This window comes from Dipodomys ordii, unplaced genomic scaffold, assembly GCF_000151885.1.
Source record: "Dipodomys ordii isolate 6190 unplaced genomic scaffold, Dord_2.0 Scaffold9, whole genome shotgun sequence".
Classification (NCBI taxonomy): domain Eukaryota; kingdom Metazoa; phylum Chordata; class Mammalia; order Rodentia; family Heteromyidae; genus Dipodomys; species Dipodomys ordii.
This window is the reverse complement of record NW_012267225.1, coordinates 20,949,060-20,968,551: the sequence shown is the minus strand read 5'-3', so window position 1 is coordinate 20,968,551 and position 19,492 is coordinate 20,949,060. Positions and strand designations below refer to the sequence as shown.

The 19,492-nt window shown below is 35.7% G+C and overlaps 1 protein-coding gene across 2 annotated transcripts in view; it reads left to right on the top strand.

Annotated features, from left to right (window-relative positions):
• Tmem68 (transmembrane protein 68) overlaps positions 1 to 19,492 on the top strand; it is a 39,459-nt gene that overhangs the window by 15,538 nt on the left and 4,429 nt on the right. For both annotated transcript variants that reach the window (XM_013009411.1, XM_013009412.1), the window contains 4 exons: positions 2,168 to 2,332; positions 5,305 to 5,498; positions 11,475 to 11,535; positions 13,522 to 13,661. In XM_013009411.1, coding sequence (XP_012864865.1) covers positions 2,168 to 2,332; positions 5,305 to 5,498; positions 11,475 to 11,535; positions 13,522 to 13,661 — 560 coding nt within the window. The remainder of the gene's footprint in view (positions 1 to 2,167; positions 2,333 to 5,304; positions 5,499 to 11,474; positions 11,536 to 13,521; positions 13,662 to 19,492) is intronic.

Sequence of the window (19,492 nt, the reverse complement as noted above, 5' to 3'; positions counted from 1 at the left end):
AATCCAGGGCCTCATGCATGCAAGGCAAGCACTCTACCATTGAGCCACCTTCTCAGCCCCAAAGAGGAGGATCTTAAATTCAAGGCCACCCAGATTACATAGTCTTAAAACTAACAAAAAGACAATCATATTGCTCTGTGAAAAAAATCATGTAAGATCAAAAATCATAAAATCTAAAAGTTTTAATAAGTTATATTAAGTGATATTAGAGCTTAACACAGCCTTAATTGTTAATCACTACCCAAGGACCCACACAACTGTGAACCATCAGATGAACTTTCTGCAGACCACTAGCATCTTTGGCTCTCTGATCTGCTTAAGAGAGTTATGCATTTGTAAACTGTCTGGCCCTTTCTCAGATGAAGTGATATTTTCTTGTGGCTAGAGTTAAACCTACTTCTCTCCTTGTCTGTGTTTGCAACCCCTCCTCCAACAGTGAGAACTTAGCTCAAGTTACCCTTTTAAAAAAATTGATTGTTAAGGTGATATATAGCAGGGTTACTATAATGTAAGTCAGGTAATGAGTACATTTGTTTATAAACTATATCACCACTTCTCTCGGTTACTCCCAGTTTTTTTCCTCTCTCTTCCCTTCTCCCCAACTTGTATAGTTCATTTCAACGTAGTGTCTAATGAGTATTACTGCTGCATTAGTTCACCCTTTGTTCCACCATTTCTGTGCTTCCCCTTACTCTCCCCAAATCACATAAACTTACCTACAATAGGAACAGAAATAAAAAACAGCAACAAAAGGTGAAAAACAAAAAATAATAATTAAAAAAAGGGGCTAGAAAGGTGGCTCAGTGGTAGAGCGCTTGCCTTGCATGCCTGAGGCCCTAGGTTCGATTCCTCAGCACCACATAAGCAAAAAGAAAAAAGCTGGAAGTGGCGCTGTGGCCCAAGTGGTAGAGTGCTAGCCTTGAGCTGAAGAGCTGAGGGACAATGCCCAGGCCCAGAGTTCAGGCCCCACAACCGGACCCCCCAAAAAAAACAACCCCCCCACAAAAGTACAATAAAAAACTCCTTGTTTTCATTTCTTGGAGTTCATTTCGATAAGCATTTTATATGATCATATGCACATAGCTATTGAGGTATTGTGATCCTCTCCTAAGAATATTCTCCTTTTGTCATTAGAAACTGTGTTTAGAGTCCTGTTTAATTTATCATGTCCAAATATATTTTTGTTGTCTTTACTATCTATTGTGTTTACTTGTAGATTTACAGATATATTCTAGTGACTGCAGATGAGAGAAACCATGCAGCTTACGTTTCTTTGGGTCTGGCTTACTTTACTTACTATAATTTTTCCAAGTCTTTCTATTTCCTTATGAATGGGACAATATCATAGTTTCTGATGGAAGCATAGAATTTCATTGTGTGTATATATACCACATTTTCTTGATCCGTTTGTCTGAGGGCATCTGGGCTGATTCCCTGTCTTGGCTATGGTAAAGAATGCTGCAGTGAACATGGTTGTGCTGGTACGTAGCTTTAGTGTGGCCTGGTTTGTGGTCTATTGGAGTGGAATTACTGGGTCTTCGGGAAACTCATAGTAATCAGTTCTCTCTATGCAATCAGTTTCCATTCCTTGCCTCTGCCCCTTAGCACTCATGGGTACTCTCTTACCCTGCTTGGGGTCTAACATCCCAGACCAGGCCATTGCCTTGTATGGTATCCTCATCTGCTCAGGCTGCAAGGCCTTAAAATAGACCACCAGCCTCACACAGACATCTCTTAACATCATTAGGCTCTCCCCTTTGCCAGACCACTGTTTTGCCAATGTCCTCCTTGTTTACTCAGTCTCTGATCCCCATGCCTGGCCCACTCTTGAGTGCCTTCTTTTTCCTACTGATTCCACAACCCTGTGCTTTAGGGTTCTTTCCTCTGTGGATGTCTACCTTGGACTCCCCATTCTGAGTTGCTTCAGGTGTTCAGTTTTACAGCATTCACTCTGAGCCACTTCTCCATCCAAATGGCTTCTTTACCCTGTCCATCTTTATGGTTAAAGTACTGACTCATTCAAGGAAAGGAGAGGGAAGGAAAAGGGAAAGGGAATGGATACTAGGAAGGTTTATGTTCTTTGTAAGAAAAGACAGTTTTTGAGTTACTATCTTTTAGTATAGATAAAAAAAAGTCCTAAGTGTCTGCATTTTTGTCTTTTGAGCAGGTTATGAAGTTCATGGGATGGAAAAAATACCAGAAGGACCAGCACTTATAATTTTTTATCATGGAGCAATTCCCATAGATTTTTACTACTTCATGGCTAAAATCTTTATTCATAAAGGCAGAACGTGCCGAGTAGTAGCTGATCACTTTGTCTTTAAAATTCCAGGTAAGCTGGCTGCCAGTTGCTCACACCTGTAATCTTAGCTACTCAGGAGGCTGAGATCTGAGGATCACAGTTTAAAGCCAGCCTGGGCAGGAAAGTCTGTCAGACTCTTATTTCCAATTAACCACTAGAAAACTGGAAGTGGCACTGTGGCTCAAGTGGTAGCATGCTCACCTTGAGCTGAAGAGCTCAGGGTCAGCATCCAGGCCCAGAGTTTAAGCCCCACAGCTGACAAAAACAAAACAAAAATAAACACACACACAGGTAAACTTCACTATAGATGGTGATGTAAAAATGTTTATTTGGGCCAAGTTACATGGTAGTCTGTCTTGGAGCACTTTAGTATCATTTGGAAAAGCAGTTTGCCTTTTTAAGGTACAAAGTTAGAATTCTAACTTGAGGATATCTAATAATCCTATTTATGCGGTGTATCTAACAAGGGGGAAAATGGCCCAAAGAAAACTGTTTTTGAGACAGGGTCTGTCCGTGTTGCCCAGGCTGGCTCCAACTTCCGGTTTCAAGAGGACTCCTAGCCTCAGTCTTCCAAATAGCTAGGATTGCCATCACAGCTCATGTAAATTTTGAACTTTCCTTGCTTTTTTTCCTGCTTAGGATTAAAACCCAGTTTTTTTCCCTTGCTAGGCAAGTCCTCTACTAATGGAAAACATTCTCCGCCCATATCTCTAACTTTAAAAATAAGTTACAATTTTTGTACAACAATGTGTATTTTCGTATGGAAGGTCATTAAATTATTTTGTGTAATAATTTTTTTCTGAGATACTGAGTTTTAAAGTATAATTTTACTGTTGCAAGAGTTTAATAAAACAAAATTAGAGAAAGGGATAGTAAGTATATTTAACATACTATAAGTAAGCTAATATATACTTTGTTTCTTAGCATATATAAGTTGCCTTGTAGGCCTTAACTTTTTTGTAAACCTGTCATTACGATTTTTTGTACCTTTAAAAAAGATTAATTAGCAAAATGGTTTCAGACAGAATGAAGTTTTTTTTAGTCCTTGAATGAAACTCCTTGAGATTAAATCTTATTTTTTTTCTGTCACCAAATTACTAGAAGCAAGTCAAGAAAGTTGGTAGTATGTTCCATGGAATAATAAAAGCAAAGCTGACCCATCAACCAGACAGACTCAAACCAAGCAGTGAATTAAGTTATGACCTACGTCAGTGCTTTGCATAATCATGGTTAGTGCTTTGGATATTGTTGTTCTATGAAACTCCCATTTGTTCTTCATTATACATTAAATTGGCTGTAAGCTTTTCTTTTAAAAATTATCATGATCACTTTATAATGGATTCAGAAATGAAACAAAAGGAGAACATCAGAACATGTTTTATTTACCATCCTAATATTATTTTTATTTCTTTTTCTTCTGTTTTGGTCATGGGGCCTGAACTCTGGGCTGGGGCACTGTCCCTCAGCTCTTCAGCTCAAGGCGAGCACTCTACCACTTGAGCCACAGCGCCACTTCTGACCTTTTCTGCTTATGTGGTGTTGAAGAATTGAACCCAGGGCCTCATGCATGCAAGGCAAGCACTCTACCACTGAGCCACTTCCAAGCCCCTATTTCATTTATTTTTAAATTGCATCCCTCCACATATTTTGCAAACAATTTAAAAAGATTTAATATAAGCATTAGCATCTTACTATGTTTTACAGGGGAAAGCCTTTTTTTTTTTTTTTAAATGATGGTAGGGTTTGAACCTAGGGCCTTGCTTCTGTTAGCAAAATGTTCTACCACTGAGGTATATTGCCAGCCTGGAACAAGTTTTAAGGTATAAGTAAAAGGTTTACTTAACTATTTTTCTCTTATGGAACATTAGGTTGCTCCCATTTTTCTACTTTTCATTACTAACAAAAATGTCTATATTTTTGTCTTTTTTAAAAAAGTTCTTTTTTATGATACTTATAATACTGTCATTGCTTTCTAAAGGTAGAAATCATAAATCTTAGTTCAAAATGGAAGATTTTATATTTTTTCTTGTGACTTATAAAGTGTTGATTTTTGTTCATCTAGTTAAATTTGTGAACTTTTAGTATAATACAAGGTAAATGTTATTTAAATCCTAATTTTAATCATCTAACTTTATCTCTTTAAATAAATGAAAAGCGTGGTTAGTCCTAAGAGTTTTAGCTCCTATTCCTATATTTCTCAAACTTAGGGAGTAATGTGTATCTAATTTTCTAGTGTCAGCTTTTATTAAAGTAATTACTGACAGGATTATGTCTTTTATTCATAAGTAGTTGTAATTTGAAAAGCTGTTTGATGTTTAGACTTAGAATGAGCTGATCTTGAATTTAAATATCCTCACTTTATTAAAAACTCTTAATGATGTTTGCTACTATTACTAATTTAAAAATTAATATGGCATTAGCATCATAACTTTCAATTTTAATATATTTGATTATAGTCTTTCCAGTTTTTGTAGGACAAAACACGGATTCTTATTGTCTCAAGTGATTTTTTTTTCTTTTAGGGTTAATGTAAGGTAGGCTTGCTGTTATCCTAAAAAAACACTTTAGAATGAATTTGGCATGAGATGCAGTAGAAGGAGCTTTGGACTGGACATAACTAACTGGGAATTTCTGCCTAGACACTTTTATCTGTATGACGTTGAACCTGTTACCTAATTGCTGAACTTGAGTTCCTCATCCATAAAATGGGTTCTGTTTTCTATGATTGTTGTGATCTTTGGTTAAAGAGTTCAAGTATGTACAATAGCAAGAGTTGTAGTTGATCAGCAAGGAGTAAATTAATAGTAACAGGTCAGTACAATGAAGATGTTTCTTTGTAAGCAATATTAATCTTACGTTAACCCTCTGAGTTGTTGATTTTATGAACTCAAAGTCCACTGGATAAGTACAGAGAGTAAATCATATAGGTTGTAAAGACTTTTGCTCTTACAGGATTGGACAAGGAGTATTTAGGTGTATCTTTGTGCTCATGTTTCTTACAGGGTTTAGTTTATTACTTGATGTATTTTGTGCTCTACACGGACCAAGAGAAAAATGTGTTGAAATTCTGAGAAGTGGTCACTTGTTAGCTATCTCACCAGGTGGAGTTCGGGAGGCCCTCATTAGTGATGAAACCTACAACATCATATGGGGCAGCCGGAAAGGCTTTGCTCAGGTTGCAATTGATGCACAAGTGGTAAGTTGTGTCACAGAAGTTGCTCAAGTAAAGCTGAGCTAGATTTAAAATAAATGCTTATATTGTATAGTGAGCCAAGGTACTATAAGAGCTTAGGTAATTTTGTTATAAGACTTTAAAGATTATTATGTGATACAATAAGGCATTGTAAAAGAAAATATTCTTAATGCATGATAAGCAATCTTAATTTGATTTTTTTCTTTTGGTAGTACTGGTGTTTGATTCTTGCTTGCTTGGCTGACATTTTATTACTTGAGCTATACCTCCCCATCCATTGTTTTTCTGGTTAATGGGAGATGGAATCTCATGGACTTTTCTGCCCAGCCTGGTTTTGAACTGAGACCTTCCAGATCTTAACCTCTTAAGTAGCTAGGATTACAGATGTGAGCCACCAGCACTCAGCTAAATCTGAAAAAGTTAATGTGGAAATTGGACAATCATGGTCATAATTCAAATTCCTGCTTCTTTCAACCAGGTTTATAATTTTATACAAGTGAAAGCATAATTATTCTAGTTTTATATACTTAAATTTTATATTTGAATAAATTTGTATATATCCATGGTGGATATTGGTTTCTTTTTCCTCCCCCTTCCCCTCCCTCCAGTTTTGAGACATGGTCTTGCTGTGGAGCTCAGACTGGCCTCAAATTCATGATCCTTCTGCTCCCACCTCTTGAGTGTTGGAATTCATGATTGGCTGCGTGTTGTGTTTCTTTCTTTATTTTATTTTATTGTAAAGATGCTGTACAGAGTGGTTACAGTTACATGAATTAAGGTAATGAGTACATTTCTTGTCAAACATTGTTACTCTCTCCTTTTTTCCCCTACTATCCCTTCCCTTCCCCTGTTGTGTTTCTTAATAGTTCTTTTGTCTGTGACCAGTCTTTGTTTTAAAGAAGCCAGAAGTAGTATTGATTTGTATCATTTTTTTTCATCAGCTAATCTTCTAGTATAAAGATAAGAAAGACTGGTACAATTTAGATAGTTAAAAACATTTTCCAAATGAATTTGTCAATAAAACTAAATGTGTCCCTGGTAATTCCTGTAATTGTTTTACTTTAGTAGACTGAATAATTTGAATGTCATTTTGTTCCTTTGCCTTTGGAAAAAAAATTCTTAGCTTTTTGGTCCCTGTATTATACTTTATTCTAAGAAGTACTTATCTTCTCCTTAGGAAAATTTTCTCCTTGTTGCTGTTAAATTTCATTTGAGAGTGTTAGGAAAATAAATTGTAGTTTTTCCATGATATATATAGTTGCTTTTCCAAGCCTGATAAAGACTACTGCCAGTAACCTTCATCTTTCAGGTGTTTTTTTTTTTTTAATTGTGAAAATACTGTACAGAGGGGTTACAATTACCTGAGCAAGGTAATGAGAACATTTCTTATCAAGCATTGTTGCCTCCTCCTTTGTTTCCCCTTCCCATCCCTTCCCAACTACCCTCCCCTCCCCCTCCCGGCACCAAAATTATAAAATTAATTTTCGACATAACGTCTTATACGTCTCATTGTTGCAATGGGTCCACCTGTATCCCTATTTAAACAATTTGTTTTTTTTCCCTTCCCCTCCCCAAATTATACCAACATCAAATACAGTGAAAACAGGTGTTTTATGTCTCCATTGCTGCTCCATAAAGACCAATCTGCACCCTTAACTTGACTGCCTGTCTTGCAAATGAGGACTTGTGATTCAAAAAGAAAGATTAGTGATGACTTCTAACTGAATAATAATACATGGAGGATGGATGGTTTTATGTCTTAATTGCAAAATTTATAATAAAGTAAAATGCATAGTGCTCTGTTCTGTGTAAATATAACTCCTAGAAATCATTTGTTGCTCTAGTGTTTTTTATAATGTGATTCTAGTACAAGTGAAGATACTTGCCTGCCTAAATAACATAAATATTTAAATAGTAGTGTCCTACAGTAGATTATGAGGTCCTTGCGGACAAGGATCTTATATTTAAATCTTTAGTAGAGTGACTACCTTTGACTAGGCTTTAGGTATTTGTTCATTTGACATTTTTAGACACAGAATATTAACACTAGTGGAAAATTAATTTAATATTACTAATGTTATACAGACAGCTGAGATACAATGTATTTTACTTATTTTTCCAAAAATCATAAACTGATTTAGAAAGCGAAAACTTCGACTGTATAAATAACGTGGAATAGAAAAGGTTATATGCAGTTTTATAAAAATAAGTGGTAATAATAATATATACAAAAGCAATAATAAAAATTAAAAACAAACTAAAATCTAAAGGTGTCTATATTTTGAAGATTATTTCCTCATAAATTTCAGGAAAAAAAGACAAAATAGATTTAAAATCAAATAAATTTATCATTCTAACTCATCTTTTTTAAACAGTAGTTTTAAGCAGCATTGCTTAGAAGACTGAAAGAAATGACATAAAGAATACTTTTTTTAATCCTTAAGCTTTTTAATCAGTTAAGACAGTTTAGATAATTTCATGAAGGTTTTTATATAAAATTTCAGAAAATTAGCTTTTTATAAGCTTATAACAAACAAAAGCCTTTAATGCTGTAGATTTACAAAAAGACATAAGTTAGATATCTGTTGTCAGCCCAACATTTTGTAGCACTTCTGAAGACTTTCACACAGTTGATATATGTCATATTGAAATGTTACAGATGAGGAAACTGAGGCATAGAGCAGGAGGGATGGAAGGGATCTGGTCACACACAAGGCAGCCACAGACAGCACAGTACAGGACTCAAGGCAGTGGTGCTGTTGCCAGCTCTGACTACCTTCCATAGTGAGTCTGCTGACATCTGAGGTTGAGTGGACTTCGAGATATGTGAAGGAAATCTTTCAGTAATATATGACACACATGTCCCCAGAAAATTACGCATCACCTGGAAAATCTCATCATAAGCCTAACACATTTATCATAAGCTATAAATAAAAAAGTTAACTACATTTAAATGATTCCTACTGGGCTGAGAATGTAACCCAGCCAGAGTACTTTTGTAGCATGGGATAGGCCCTGGAGTCCACTCCCAGCATTGCAAATAAATAAGCAAATAATAACATCAAAATTGTGACACACAAGAAAGCAAGAGAGAGAAATTGAGAATATTAATGCAGTTTACAAAATAGTGGTAGAAAACTGTTCATTTGAAAGGGACAGATTCTCTGATATAACATAAATGACCCTTGTGAATTCCTGAGAGTAGAGAGTTGATACTGTGTTGAAAAATGTTGAGAGTTGAGACTATGATAAGAGTTTTGAGGTAACTTCGTATCTAAATAGGTTGAGGAAAATTAGCCCATTTAATTGAAAAATAAAACAACATATAAAGGAAAATAACATTGAATGAATAAAATATTTAAAATAACATCTAAAATAAAATTATTAGTAAAATCTCACTTGATCCATGAAAAACCTTTGGACTAGAGGTAATTATTAATTATCCTTTTGTGTGTGTGAGAACATGTCAAGATGAGATAAGCAGCTGTCCTGTGGTTCCCACGTTTTCAGTAACATTAATAAGATTTTAGGACTATGCTAACCCCATTCTCTAACAATTATTATTAGTCTTATTTGAAATCAAGACTTACTATATAGCCCAGGCTGGCCTAGAACTTGTCATTATCCTGCCTGAGCTTCCCAAATACTAGTATCACAGGCATGTACCAACACATCCAGTTCCCCAGAACAGTTTTTAAAATTTTCCTGTGCACATGTATGCATGCAGAAATACATTTTATTTATTTTTTGTTGCTAGTGGGGCTTGAATATGTATATTTTTAAACAGTTGAATTCTAGAGTTACTAATGCAACAACCTCATATGCACAGTATAAACAAGGTTAAATGTAATTATTTAAATTTATAACATGGTAGTGCTGGTGGCTTTTTGGATACAAACTTGAATGCAAATTTAGAAACCTTAGGCCCAAGAGTATGGCATGGAATACTGAACCAGCTAGCATAAGCCTTCTCCTATTTAGTGGGCTCTAGAAAGGTACATGCTCCTATACAGACTTCTGGGATCATGCCATAGTGACATCGTCCAGCAGTACTGGTCAGGAGTAGAATGATGTATCTGTGAACTGAAAGGTTTGTCTTTCTTCTTGGACATTATTCTAAGTCCTCAATCTGAAGACATTTTCTTTTCTTTTCTTTTTTTCTTTTTTGCTGGTTGTGGGCCTGAACTCTGGGCCTAGACACTGTGCCTCAGCTCTTCAGCTCAAGGTTAGCACTCTACCACTTGAGCCACAAGTGCCACTTCTAGCTTTTTCTGCTTTTTCTGTGGTGCTGAGGAATTGAACCCAGTGCCTTATGCATGCAAGGCAAGCACTGTGTCACTGAGCCACCTTCCCAGCCCTCTGAAGACATTTTCTAACAATTTAAAACATTAGGATGTTGGCTATCATTTTATTTTACAAAATTAGTGACCATTTCCTAGACTTGAGTTTTTTTTAAACAGAAGTATTCAGTGTGCTTTATCTTTTATGTGTTAGCTTTACAAATTAATTAAACTTTGAATTCTTTTTCTAGCATCTTAGATTACCTGACTTTTCTTTTAAACTAGTTATGAGACTGCTATTGTCAATTTTGGACCTCTGTACTTAGAAAATATAAACCCATGGGAAGCATTGTCCTGCTCTTTAATTAATCCAAAAGCATCCATTACCCTTCCTCTGTTCCAGGTACTGCCCTACTTATTAGGATTACCACAGTAAGCCAATGTCCTTGCCACATATATGTCTTGCTGTGGAGAAGAGACATAGGATGAGAGATTAGTTACTTGTACGGAAAAAGCCATGCCTAGCTGGGCACTTGTGGCTCATGCCTGTAATCCTAGCTACTCAGGAGGCTGAGATCTAAGGATTGCGGTTCAAAGCCAGCCAGCGCAGAAAAGTCCCCAAGAGATTTTTATCTCCAATTAACCACCTAAAAACTGGAAGTGGAGCTGTGGCTCAAAGTGGTGGAGCACTAGCCTTGAGCAAAAAAGCTCAGGGACAGTGCCCAGGCCCTGAGTTCATGTCTCATAACTGTCAAAACAAAAGGCTATGCTCTGTTTTCTTCGTTTTAGTCTACAGTATTGTCCAAGGCTGAACAAGAAGCACTTTAAAAATACCAGCTTACTTAAATAGCTTAAACCTTGCTTGTTTAGGCAGGTAGTTTTATATTAGGCATATATTAACAAGTCACACAAACATATACACATATGTAATTTAATCTATTTTAAAACATTTAATTCAGTATATTTGTTAATATAGTAAAATATTTACCCAACTTTAAAATTTGCTTCAGCATTCAGTGGTAAAATCTACTTATACCTTATTATATTACGTTATTGTATATAATGCTTTTAATTATTAAAATCACAATCATTGATATTCATGGAAAAATAAAAAGTCATGAACTTGTGATACAAAGAATTCCTTAGTACATGTACTTTTCCTTTCCCCTTTTAAAAAAAAGAATCTTATACTTTTTGTTGATGTTGACCATTTTAGTTTCAATGGGCTCACAAAAAAGTGTTTTACTAATTATATGACATCTTGCCCAAACCTATCATTTAAATTTATATAAATTTCCCCTTAGAAGTTTTACTGTCTTAAAAAGTTTTACCATCTAACTTTTATTCAGTAATCTACTAAACAGGAGCCCACTAAAGCCAATTTACCACATTTGTTTTAAAAATAAATTAATGATTATCTCTTATTATTGAATTTCAAGGTTTTATATGGAATACTAAGAAAACTGGTAAATGAAATATTATATATTGCCACTGGAGGGTAGTATTTCCTAAAGAATCACATTTTTATAAATAATCCACTTAAATTTAATATGACAAATTATACTATTTTAAGAATGCCTTTATTAAAAATATTATTCTTATAATTTCAATCAATGCCCTCAAAAGTTTGCTTTAGTGACTCATGGAGATTTTATTTGGAGTTATTTATTTACTTTTTACCTCAAATTCTTTTCTTTAGCCCATTATTCCTATGTTTACACAAAATATTCGAGAAGGATTTAGATCACTTGGAGGAACAAGTAAGTTCTGATTCATATGGTTTTTAACTACTGTGTAGTATTTAAAGTGTTTGAAATTTTGAGCCTTATAAAGAAAGCTTTTGAGTTAATAACTTTAGATAATAGACATATTAATTAGATGTTATTTTGTATCACATCTAAATGATAACTAGTTGTAAGCAATGGCAGTTCTTGAATGTTGTATTTTCATTAAGAATATCATGCATATGGAAATTTATTTGTAATGAACTTAAAAATGTAATTACAAAACTTCATTATGTTTATAAAAATGATTTAATTTATTGTATCAGGCTATTTTGATGAGGGTTAGAAAAAGATGTGTACACTATCCTTTTAATTTAGCTCTGAAAAATAGATGACCTACATATTGAACTAAGGTTAACAATCTCAGGAGATATTGTTTGTTCACTTAGGTTTATTTCTGTTACATCTTTTGTTTTCCTTCAGTGTTTTGAACTGTAATATATTTACTTGGAAAAGTTCTTTACATTTAACTTTATTGCAGATTAAACTTGTAATCCAGTTATTAGATTGACAACACTTGGATGTGATTTTTCTTTGCCATATCTGTTTTCTTATTTTAAGAGTTCAGCTTATTTGTTGTACCCCATTGTTTTTGTATTGTATTCAGTCAGTTATATTTTATATCCCTACCACTGCATTGCTAGGATTTGTATCCAAATATAAGGCCCTCTTTTAAAGAGCTTGAAATTCCTTTTTTTTTTTTTTTCTGGTCATGAGGCTTGAACTCTGGGCTGGGTGCTATCCCTCAGCTCTTCAGCTCAAGGCAAGCACTCTACCTACTTGAGCCACAGCACCACTTCTGGTTTTCTGAGTGGTTTATTGGAGATAAGAATTACGGACTTTCTTGCCTGGACTGGCTTTGAACCAGGATCCTCAGATCTCAGCCTCCTGAGTAGCTAGAATTACAGGCGTGAGCCTGGCCTCCTATTGTTTTAAATTTTAAGTTTTCTGCTTTTTCCCAGATGTAAACTAGAAAGGCAAGTTGCCTTTCTAGTTTATTTATATATATTTATATATATATTTATATGTTATATATTTTATTTATATTTATGATGTAATATTTAGTTATATTTAAGAATTGTTTCTCATTTTTTCCAAATCTGTTTGTTCATATTGGCAAACCAGAAATTATTCCAGAAAATATATTTCTTTAATTAATTAATGTATTAATCTTTTTACTTTAAAGCTCAGAATCTCAAAGATAGTGTGTAGGGATTTCTTTTTATTTAATTTCAGGAGTATTACTTCGGTGTAGTTTTTGTTTCTGTATATGAGGTATTCAATTTTGAACACCATACAAAGCTGTGTAGCCTATGGAGATGGCCTTTTGGGGTTCATTTGATGCTGTTTTTGTGTTTTAAACTTAGCCCATCTGCTTATTTTACATTTTTACCACTTTTTCAATCCTGCTACGTTTCAAACTTGATCCTTAGCTTTCGTAATTCTTTGCTTTGATATGTTGGTTGTTTTTCCTAATTTACAGTAGTAGTTTGTAGTCTGCATACAATCTGTAAATGCCCTGTAGTCTCATGTGTACACAAATCTGTTTCCCGCTCTCTTGGGTTTTTTGTTCCCATGAGTCACCTATTTCCTGTCTAGACTTGAGCTGCCTGCTCTTGGTTGCAGGCTTTAATCTTTGATCTGCAGCACTTGTAACTGGTTAGTCTTTTCAAATTTGTTTTTTTTTTTTTCAAATTTTCTTTTCCTGTTAGTAGACTTAGTTTTTTTTCATTTTTAGATTTACTACAAAAATAGAGTATGAAGTACACAGGGAGTTGTGACATACACCCCTCAATCTTCTTCAGGTCCTCGATTGATGGTAGGGGCCTGTGTGTGATCTCTGTGTTACAATGGATGAAAAGTTGATCTTTTTTGAAAAAGTTATATTAATTGCAAAGAAAGTTTAAATTACATGTTTAGAGTATTTGATCAACAAAAATGATTTTGCTTACCTTAAAACAGGGTTATTTAGGTGGCTTTATGAAAAATTCCGCTATCCATTTGCACCAATGTATGGGGGTTTTCCAGTGAAGTTACGGACCTATTTAGGGGATCCCATTCCATATGATCCAAAGGTCACAGCAGAAGAATTAGCCGAAAAGGTAAACCATTTTTTTTCTTTCTTAGTCTTAGGATAGATTTTTCTCTTGAGATTACCAGATACAAAATGGCATTAGTCATCTGTGTGTCCACAAGTGTGTTCTGTGTCGGGCTTCTCCACTACTGGGGTTTTTGTCCTACAGAAGGTCTTGGGTTGTGACAATTTTTTGTTGTGATGAAAGGAGTTGGAGGACTCTGGTGCCATAGACCTTTAGTGGCTGGAGATCAGTGATAGAGTTGATAGTCTCTTGGGACATGGAGGGACATACTGTTCTGAAATGTCTGGAAATAGGAACTTAAATTAGGGAGAGAAGTCTGATTGCTGCTGAGGATCTATAAGTCATTTGCTCTGCAGTGACTGCTGAAGCCTGCTTTCCCAGGCAGTTTAGAGAGACAGGGAGAAGGACCTAGGACAGACTGCTGGAGGTGAAAGAAGGATAATTGCTAACGTAAGACAGCAAGTAAATTTGTGTGACAGAAGTCAGTGTGGAGATTTTTTCAAGTGGGGTGATCAGCAATAGAGTTCTTGCAAAGAGATCAAAGAAAATGAAAATTTTAAAAATGTCATGCAGAAACCAGGCACAATGGTTTATATCTGTAATCCCAGGTGATCAGAAGGCAGAGATTGGAAAGACCACAGTTGAAGACCAGCCAAACAAAAAGTTAGCAAGACCATACCTTAATAAGGTGGGTGTGTGGTGGTGCATGTCTGTAATCCCAGCTGGGAGGGAGAATCATAGTGTGAGGCTAGGAGTTAGAAGGCTCATAGTGTGAGGCTAGCCCTAGACAAAAATATGAGATTCTACTGGAAAAACAATTAAACCAAGAAAGATACTATAAACATTTTTCCCTCCTCCAAGCCCTGAGCATTTCTTTTTATACTGTTTCTTAGGGCATTCCTTTTTATACTCTGTTTCTTAGTACTTTAGATAATGCACGAGTAAAATCATACAGATTTTATCTCTTTATAATTAGCCATTCTCATATATCACAATGTCCTCAGATTTCATCTGTCTTGTAGCATGTGACAGGATTTCATTCTTCTCTAAGGCTGAATACTATTCCCTGTTTATCACATTTTCAGTACCCATTCACATTGGCTGATGGACACTTTGGTTGTTTCTACTTGGCTAGATCGTACAGAATACCACAAAGAATAGGAGTGCAAATGGCTCTTGGAGATCCTATTTGGATGGTTGTGCAGAACAGGATTGTTGGTTTTATGGTGATCCCATGTGACTATTTCAGGAACCTCCATTTTGTTTTCCATGGTGACTTGTCTTTATGTTCTCACAGTATGGAGAATGTATCCTTAGACCCAACACTTTTCTCAACACTTCTAAAAAGTGAGATGAAATCTTATTGTGGTTTTGATTTGCATTTCAAGTTATTTGAAAGATTTTATTTTTTAAATTTAATCTTCCAGTGGGGGTCACATGTATGAGTCCAATGCATCTTGCTCTGAATCACCCTTTCGTCATTCTTCATCTTCTCTACACTGCCCTCCTTTGAGGCCTGTCATTTCTCACTTTTTCATACATGTACATTGAGTACTGTGACTATATTTTTCTCTCATTTTCTTTTTTATTCATCCAGCCCTTCCTACCAATTTCAGCTTCCTGATCCTCATTTTGTTATGCTCTCTTAATTGTTCAAAGTATTTACTACATTGGTTTTCACTCCTGCATGTGCTGTACATTAGTCAACCTGATTGTATATATAGACATATGTTCCTGTGTGTGTTTACACAAGAGGTTGTATTTTGGGTCTAAGATCCATGTATGAGAGAATACATGCACTTTTATCTTTTTGGGTCTGGCTTAACTTCACTCTGTAGAATTTTTTTTCCAAATCCATCTATTTCCTTGCAAATGACATAATTTCATTCCTCTTAGTGGCTGAATAAAACCTCATTGAGAGTATATGTGTGCGTGTGTATGAGACAATTTTTTTTAATCATTTGTCTGTTGTAGGACGTCTGGGCTGTTTCCATAACTTGGTTTGCCTAGTTGTCAGTCAGTTGTTGAGTTACAGAATTTTATTCCATATGTTAACCTTCTGTTAAATATATGTTTCATTCTGTAGGCTCCTTTTCACTTTTCTGATTGTTTTCTATGCTGCTCAGAAGCCTTGAGTTTGAGGAAGTGCTACCTAAAAACTCATTACCAAATTCCAGATGATGATACTTTCCCTCTATATTTTCTGTTTGTTTCTATGTTTAGTGGTTTTAGACCTTAATGTTTTGTGGTTTTAGATTCTTATATTTACCTCTTTGATATGTTTTAATTTTTGCATGCCATGTAAAGTCCAAATTCTTTTGCTATCTATTGAGTTTTCCCAGTGCCATTGCCAAAGAGCCTGTACTTTTCCCATTGTGTGATCATGGATGGAACTCATATTGAAGATCATTTAGCCATATGACATGAAGGTTTATCTCTGAGCTGTATTCCTTTCATTTATTTGTCTTTGTCCCCAGATAGAACTGTTTTGATTATTGTAGCTTTAATATTTGAAATTAGTTTTTTTTCCATTTTTTTATTGTCAAGGTGATGTACAAGGGGTTTCAGTTGTATAAGTAAGGTAAGGAGTACATTTCTAGTCAACTTTGCTACCTCTTCCTTCAATTTTCTCCTACTTTCTTTCCTTCCAACCCCCCTCCCCAAGTTGTACAGATTGTTTCCAACATATTGTCTTGTGTATATTGCTGTTGCATTGGTTCCCCCCTTGTCCTTTGTCTCACCATTCTGTTGTTCCCCTTCCCTTTCCTAATTCCAATAAATGTATATACAACACCAGGGTACCAAAATCAAATACAGTAACAACAGAGGATATACCATAGGGGGAAGAACATACAAAAGAAACAAAAAAAAATTACATAGCACAAGAAAAAATGACAACAACAAACCAACCCAGATGCCCCTCAGTAGATGAATGGATCAAGAAAATGTAAAATATAATGAAATTCTATGCTTCCATCAGAAATGGAATGACATTATTACATTTGTAAGGAAGTGAAGTAAGCCAGACCCAAAGAAACATAGGTCCCATGGTTTCGTTTATTTGTAAGAATTAGTATATGTCTAGAGTAATTTTAACAGATGAGCAGAATAGTTCAATAGCTATGTACATATGACCATACCAGATGATGCTAAGGGAAATGAACTCCAAGACATGAAATTAGGGATCATAGTAGCATCACTTGTGTCAGCTAGGATTTTTTTTCCATAGAAGATAATCTTATTTCTTTTCTTTACATTATCTGGCTTTATCCTCCATCATCCCTATAGTGTAGACCTTACTAGTTTACACAAGAAAAAACTAAGTATTCAGTCAGCATTACTAGATTCTACTGTAGTAATAAACAACAATATCTCAGAGGCTTTTGACAGTAAACTTTGTCATGTTATGTTTCCTTGAAACTCCGCTGTAGCTTTGGCCCCCCATGCCTTCATTGCTTTGAGACTTAGGCTGTAAAGTTAGTACCATATGGCATGTTGCTGGTCAGGGGTACAGCCATAGGGTGGCTCTTGAAGCTTCTATTTGAAGTGGCCCACTTAGGCCCAATTGTGTTTTATTGGTCAAAGCAGTCAACATGGCCACACTAGACTACTTTAAGGTAGGATCTGAAACCCTCCCATGGAGATAGCCTAGTAGGGGAATGAAAGAATGAAACATCCTGCCATACCATGGCTTAGCAAGTACAGTATCTTAGAAAAGTATATGCAAGATGCATTGTACTCATAAGCTGATATGTTAAACATCTGTACAACTACTTAAGATATATATATATATATATATATATATATATATATATATGTAGAATATGCAAACTGGGCACTGTAATCCTCTCTCAGGAGGCTGAGACCTGCCGATTGCAGTTTGAAGCTGGCCCATACAGAAAAGTCTGCCAGACTACATCTCCAATTAACTAGTAAAATGCCAGACTGGAGGTGTGGCTCAAGTAGTAGAGCCCTATCCATGAGCAAGATAGCTTAGTGACATGGGCTGGGAAGGTGGCTCAGTGGTAGAGCGCTTGCCTTGCATGCATGAGGTCCTGGGTTCAATTCCTCAGCACCACATAAGCAAAAAGAAAAAAGCCGGAAGTGGTACTATGGCTCAAGTGGTAGAGCGCTAGCCTTGAGCTGAAGAGCTGAGGGACAGCGCCCAGGCCCAGAGTTCAGGCTCCACGACCAGACCCCCCCCCCAAAAAAAAAGCTTAGTGACAGTGGGTGACCCTGAATTCAAGCCCCCATACTAGCACAAATTTAAAAAATAAAAGAAAAAAAATCAGCATTTCTTTCTTCTTCTTTTTTTTTTTATTTGTTCAGTCATGGTGCTTGAAATCTGGGCCTGGGCACTATCCCTGAGCTCTTCAGCTCAAGGCTAGCACTCTACCACTTGAGCCACAGTGCCACTTCCAGCATTTTCTGTTTATATGGTGCTGAGGAATTGAACCCAGAGCCTCATGCATGCAAGGCAAGCACTACATCACTGAGCCACCTTCCCAGCCCAACATTCAGCATTTCTAACCATGTTGTTGAAGGAGACTGTTCATGTAAAGAAGGTGACATGGAAGAACTTTCAAAAGGCAATGTTGATGACATGATATATTACTTCTTTTGTCCAGTTATTCTGATGGTTCACACATTATTTCTGTCCTGTGTGCTGGGAGTAAAACCCTTGACACTGGCTTTTTAGGGCCAGATTCTTTACTGAGAGCTTTGTGCACTGAGATACAACATAGCTGAGACCTGGCACTAACACTTTGATGTTACCTGTGCTCCTACCATTTTTAGTATCTGCTTCCTAAAAAATCCATTTTTAGTTGAATTCTATTTTTTTCTACTAGTTTTTTTTCCCTGTGTACCTATTAAGATTTAAGTAGGTCAGAACCAGTTCGGAACTTTTTTTTTCAGATATTGTCTTATCTTTTTAAGTAATGGAGGGAAAACTCCAAAGCAACCACGGCCTAGAAGCTTATGGATGTGGCCACAATCCTGCTCTGCTACTAGTTAGGAGTGTCACTCTGGATAACTGAATGTCTAAGTTGATATTATTGTAGTAAAGTATGCTTAAAATCAAGAGTACTTGAAATTTCCCTTTTATGAATGCATTTTCATAATTCGCTAATCTTCCTTATTAATAACAGGAGCATAAACCATAGCATAATGATCCCTGGATTATCACAAATCCAAACACATTATCATGCAAATTAATATTTAAATATAGAAATTAAAACTTAAGTAAAAGTGGGTCATAGGTAGTTCAGGCATCTGATTGTGGAAAAAAGTCATTTTCTAAACACCACCTAATGTAAATTAAACTATGCTATAGTAAGGGAAAGATGACAGGATTTTCTTTAAAGATCTCTCAGACTCTGTTCTGCTCTCATGTTTTCTTTATCTTTCTTTCTCTTTGTCTCTTTCTGTGTTTTAATCCATATTCTCACCTACATGCAAGATAGATGATTTGTTTGTGCCTGTATTGTTAAGGTGGAGAGAGGATGGAAAGAAAGGGAGAGATTGGAGAGCTAAGAGTACTGCCAGTGATAGGCTGGTGTGAGCAAGAGACAGAAAATGTCAGGCTTTGACTTATAAGATTCATGAGAGGACCATATGAGGACAGAGGGGGAACTCAGGAGAAGGTGAATGTTAAGTTAGTCTTAAATGAAGCATGTTGAGGGAATTCATATGGAACAGTGAAAGACCCCAAATAACAAAAACGATCCTCAACAGAAAGAACACTGCTGGAGGAATATCAATACCAAATTTCAAACTCTACTATAAAGCCATAGTAATCAAAACAGCTTGGTACTGGCACAAGAACAGACCTC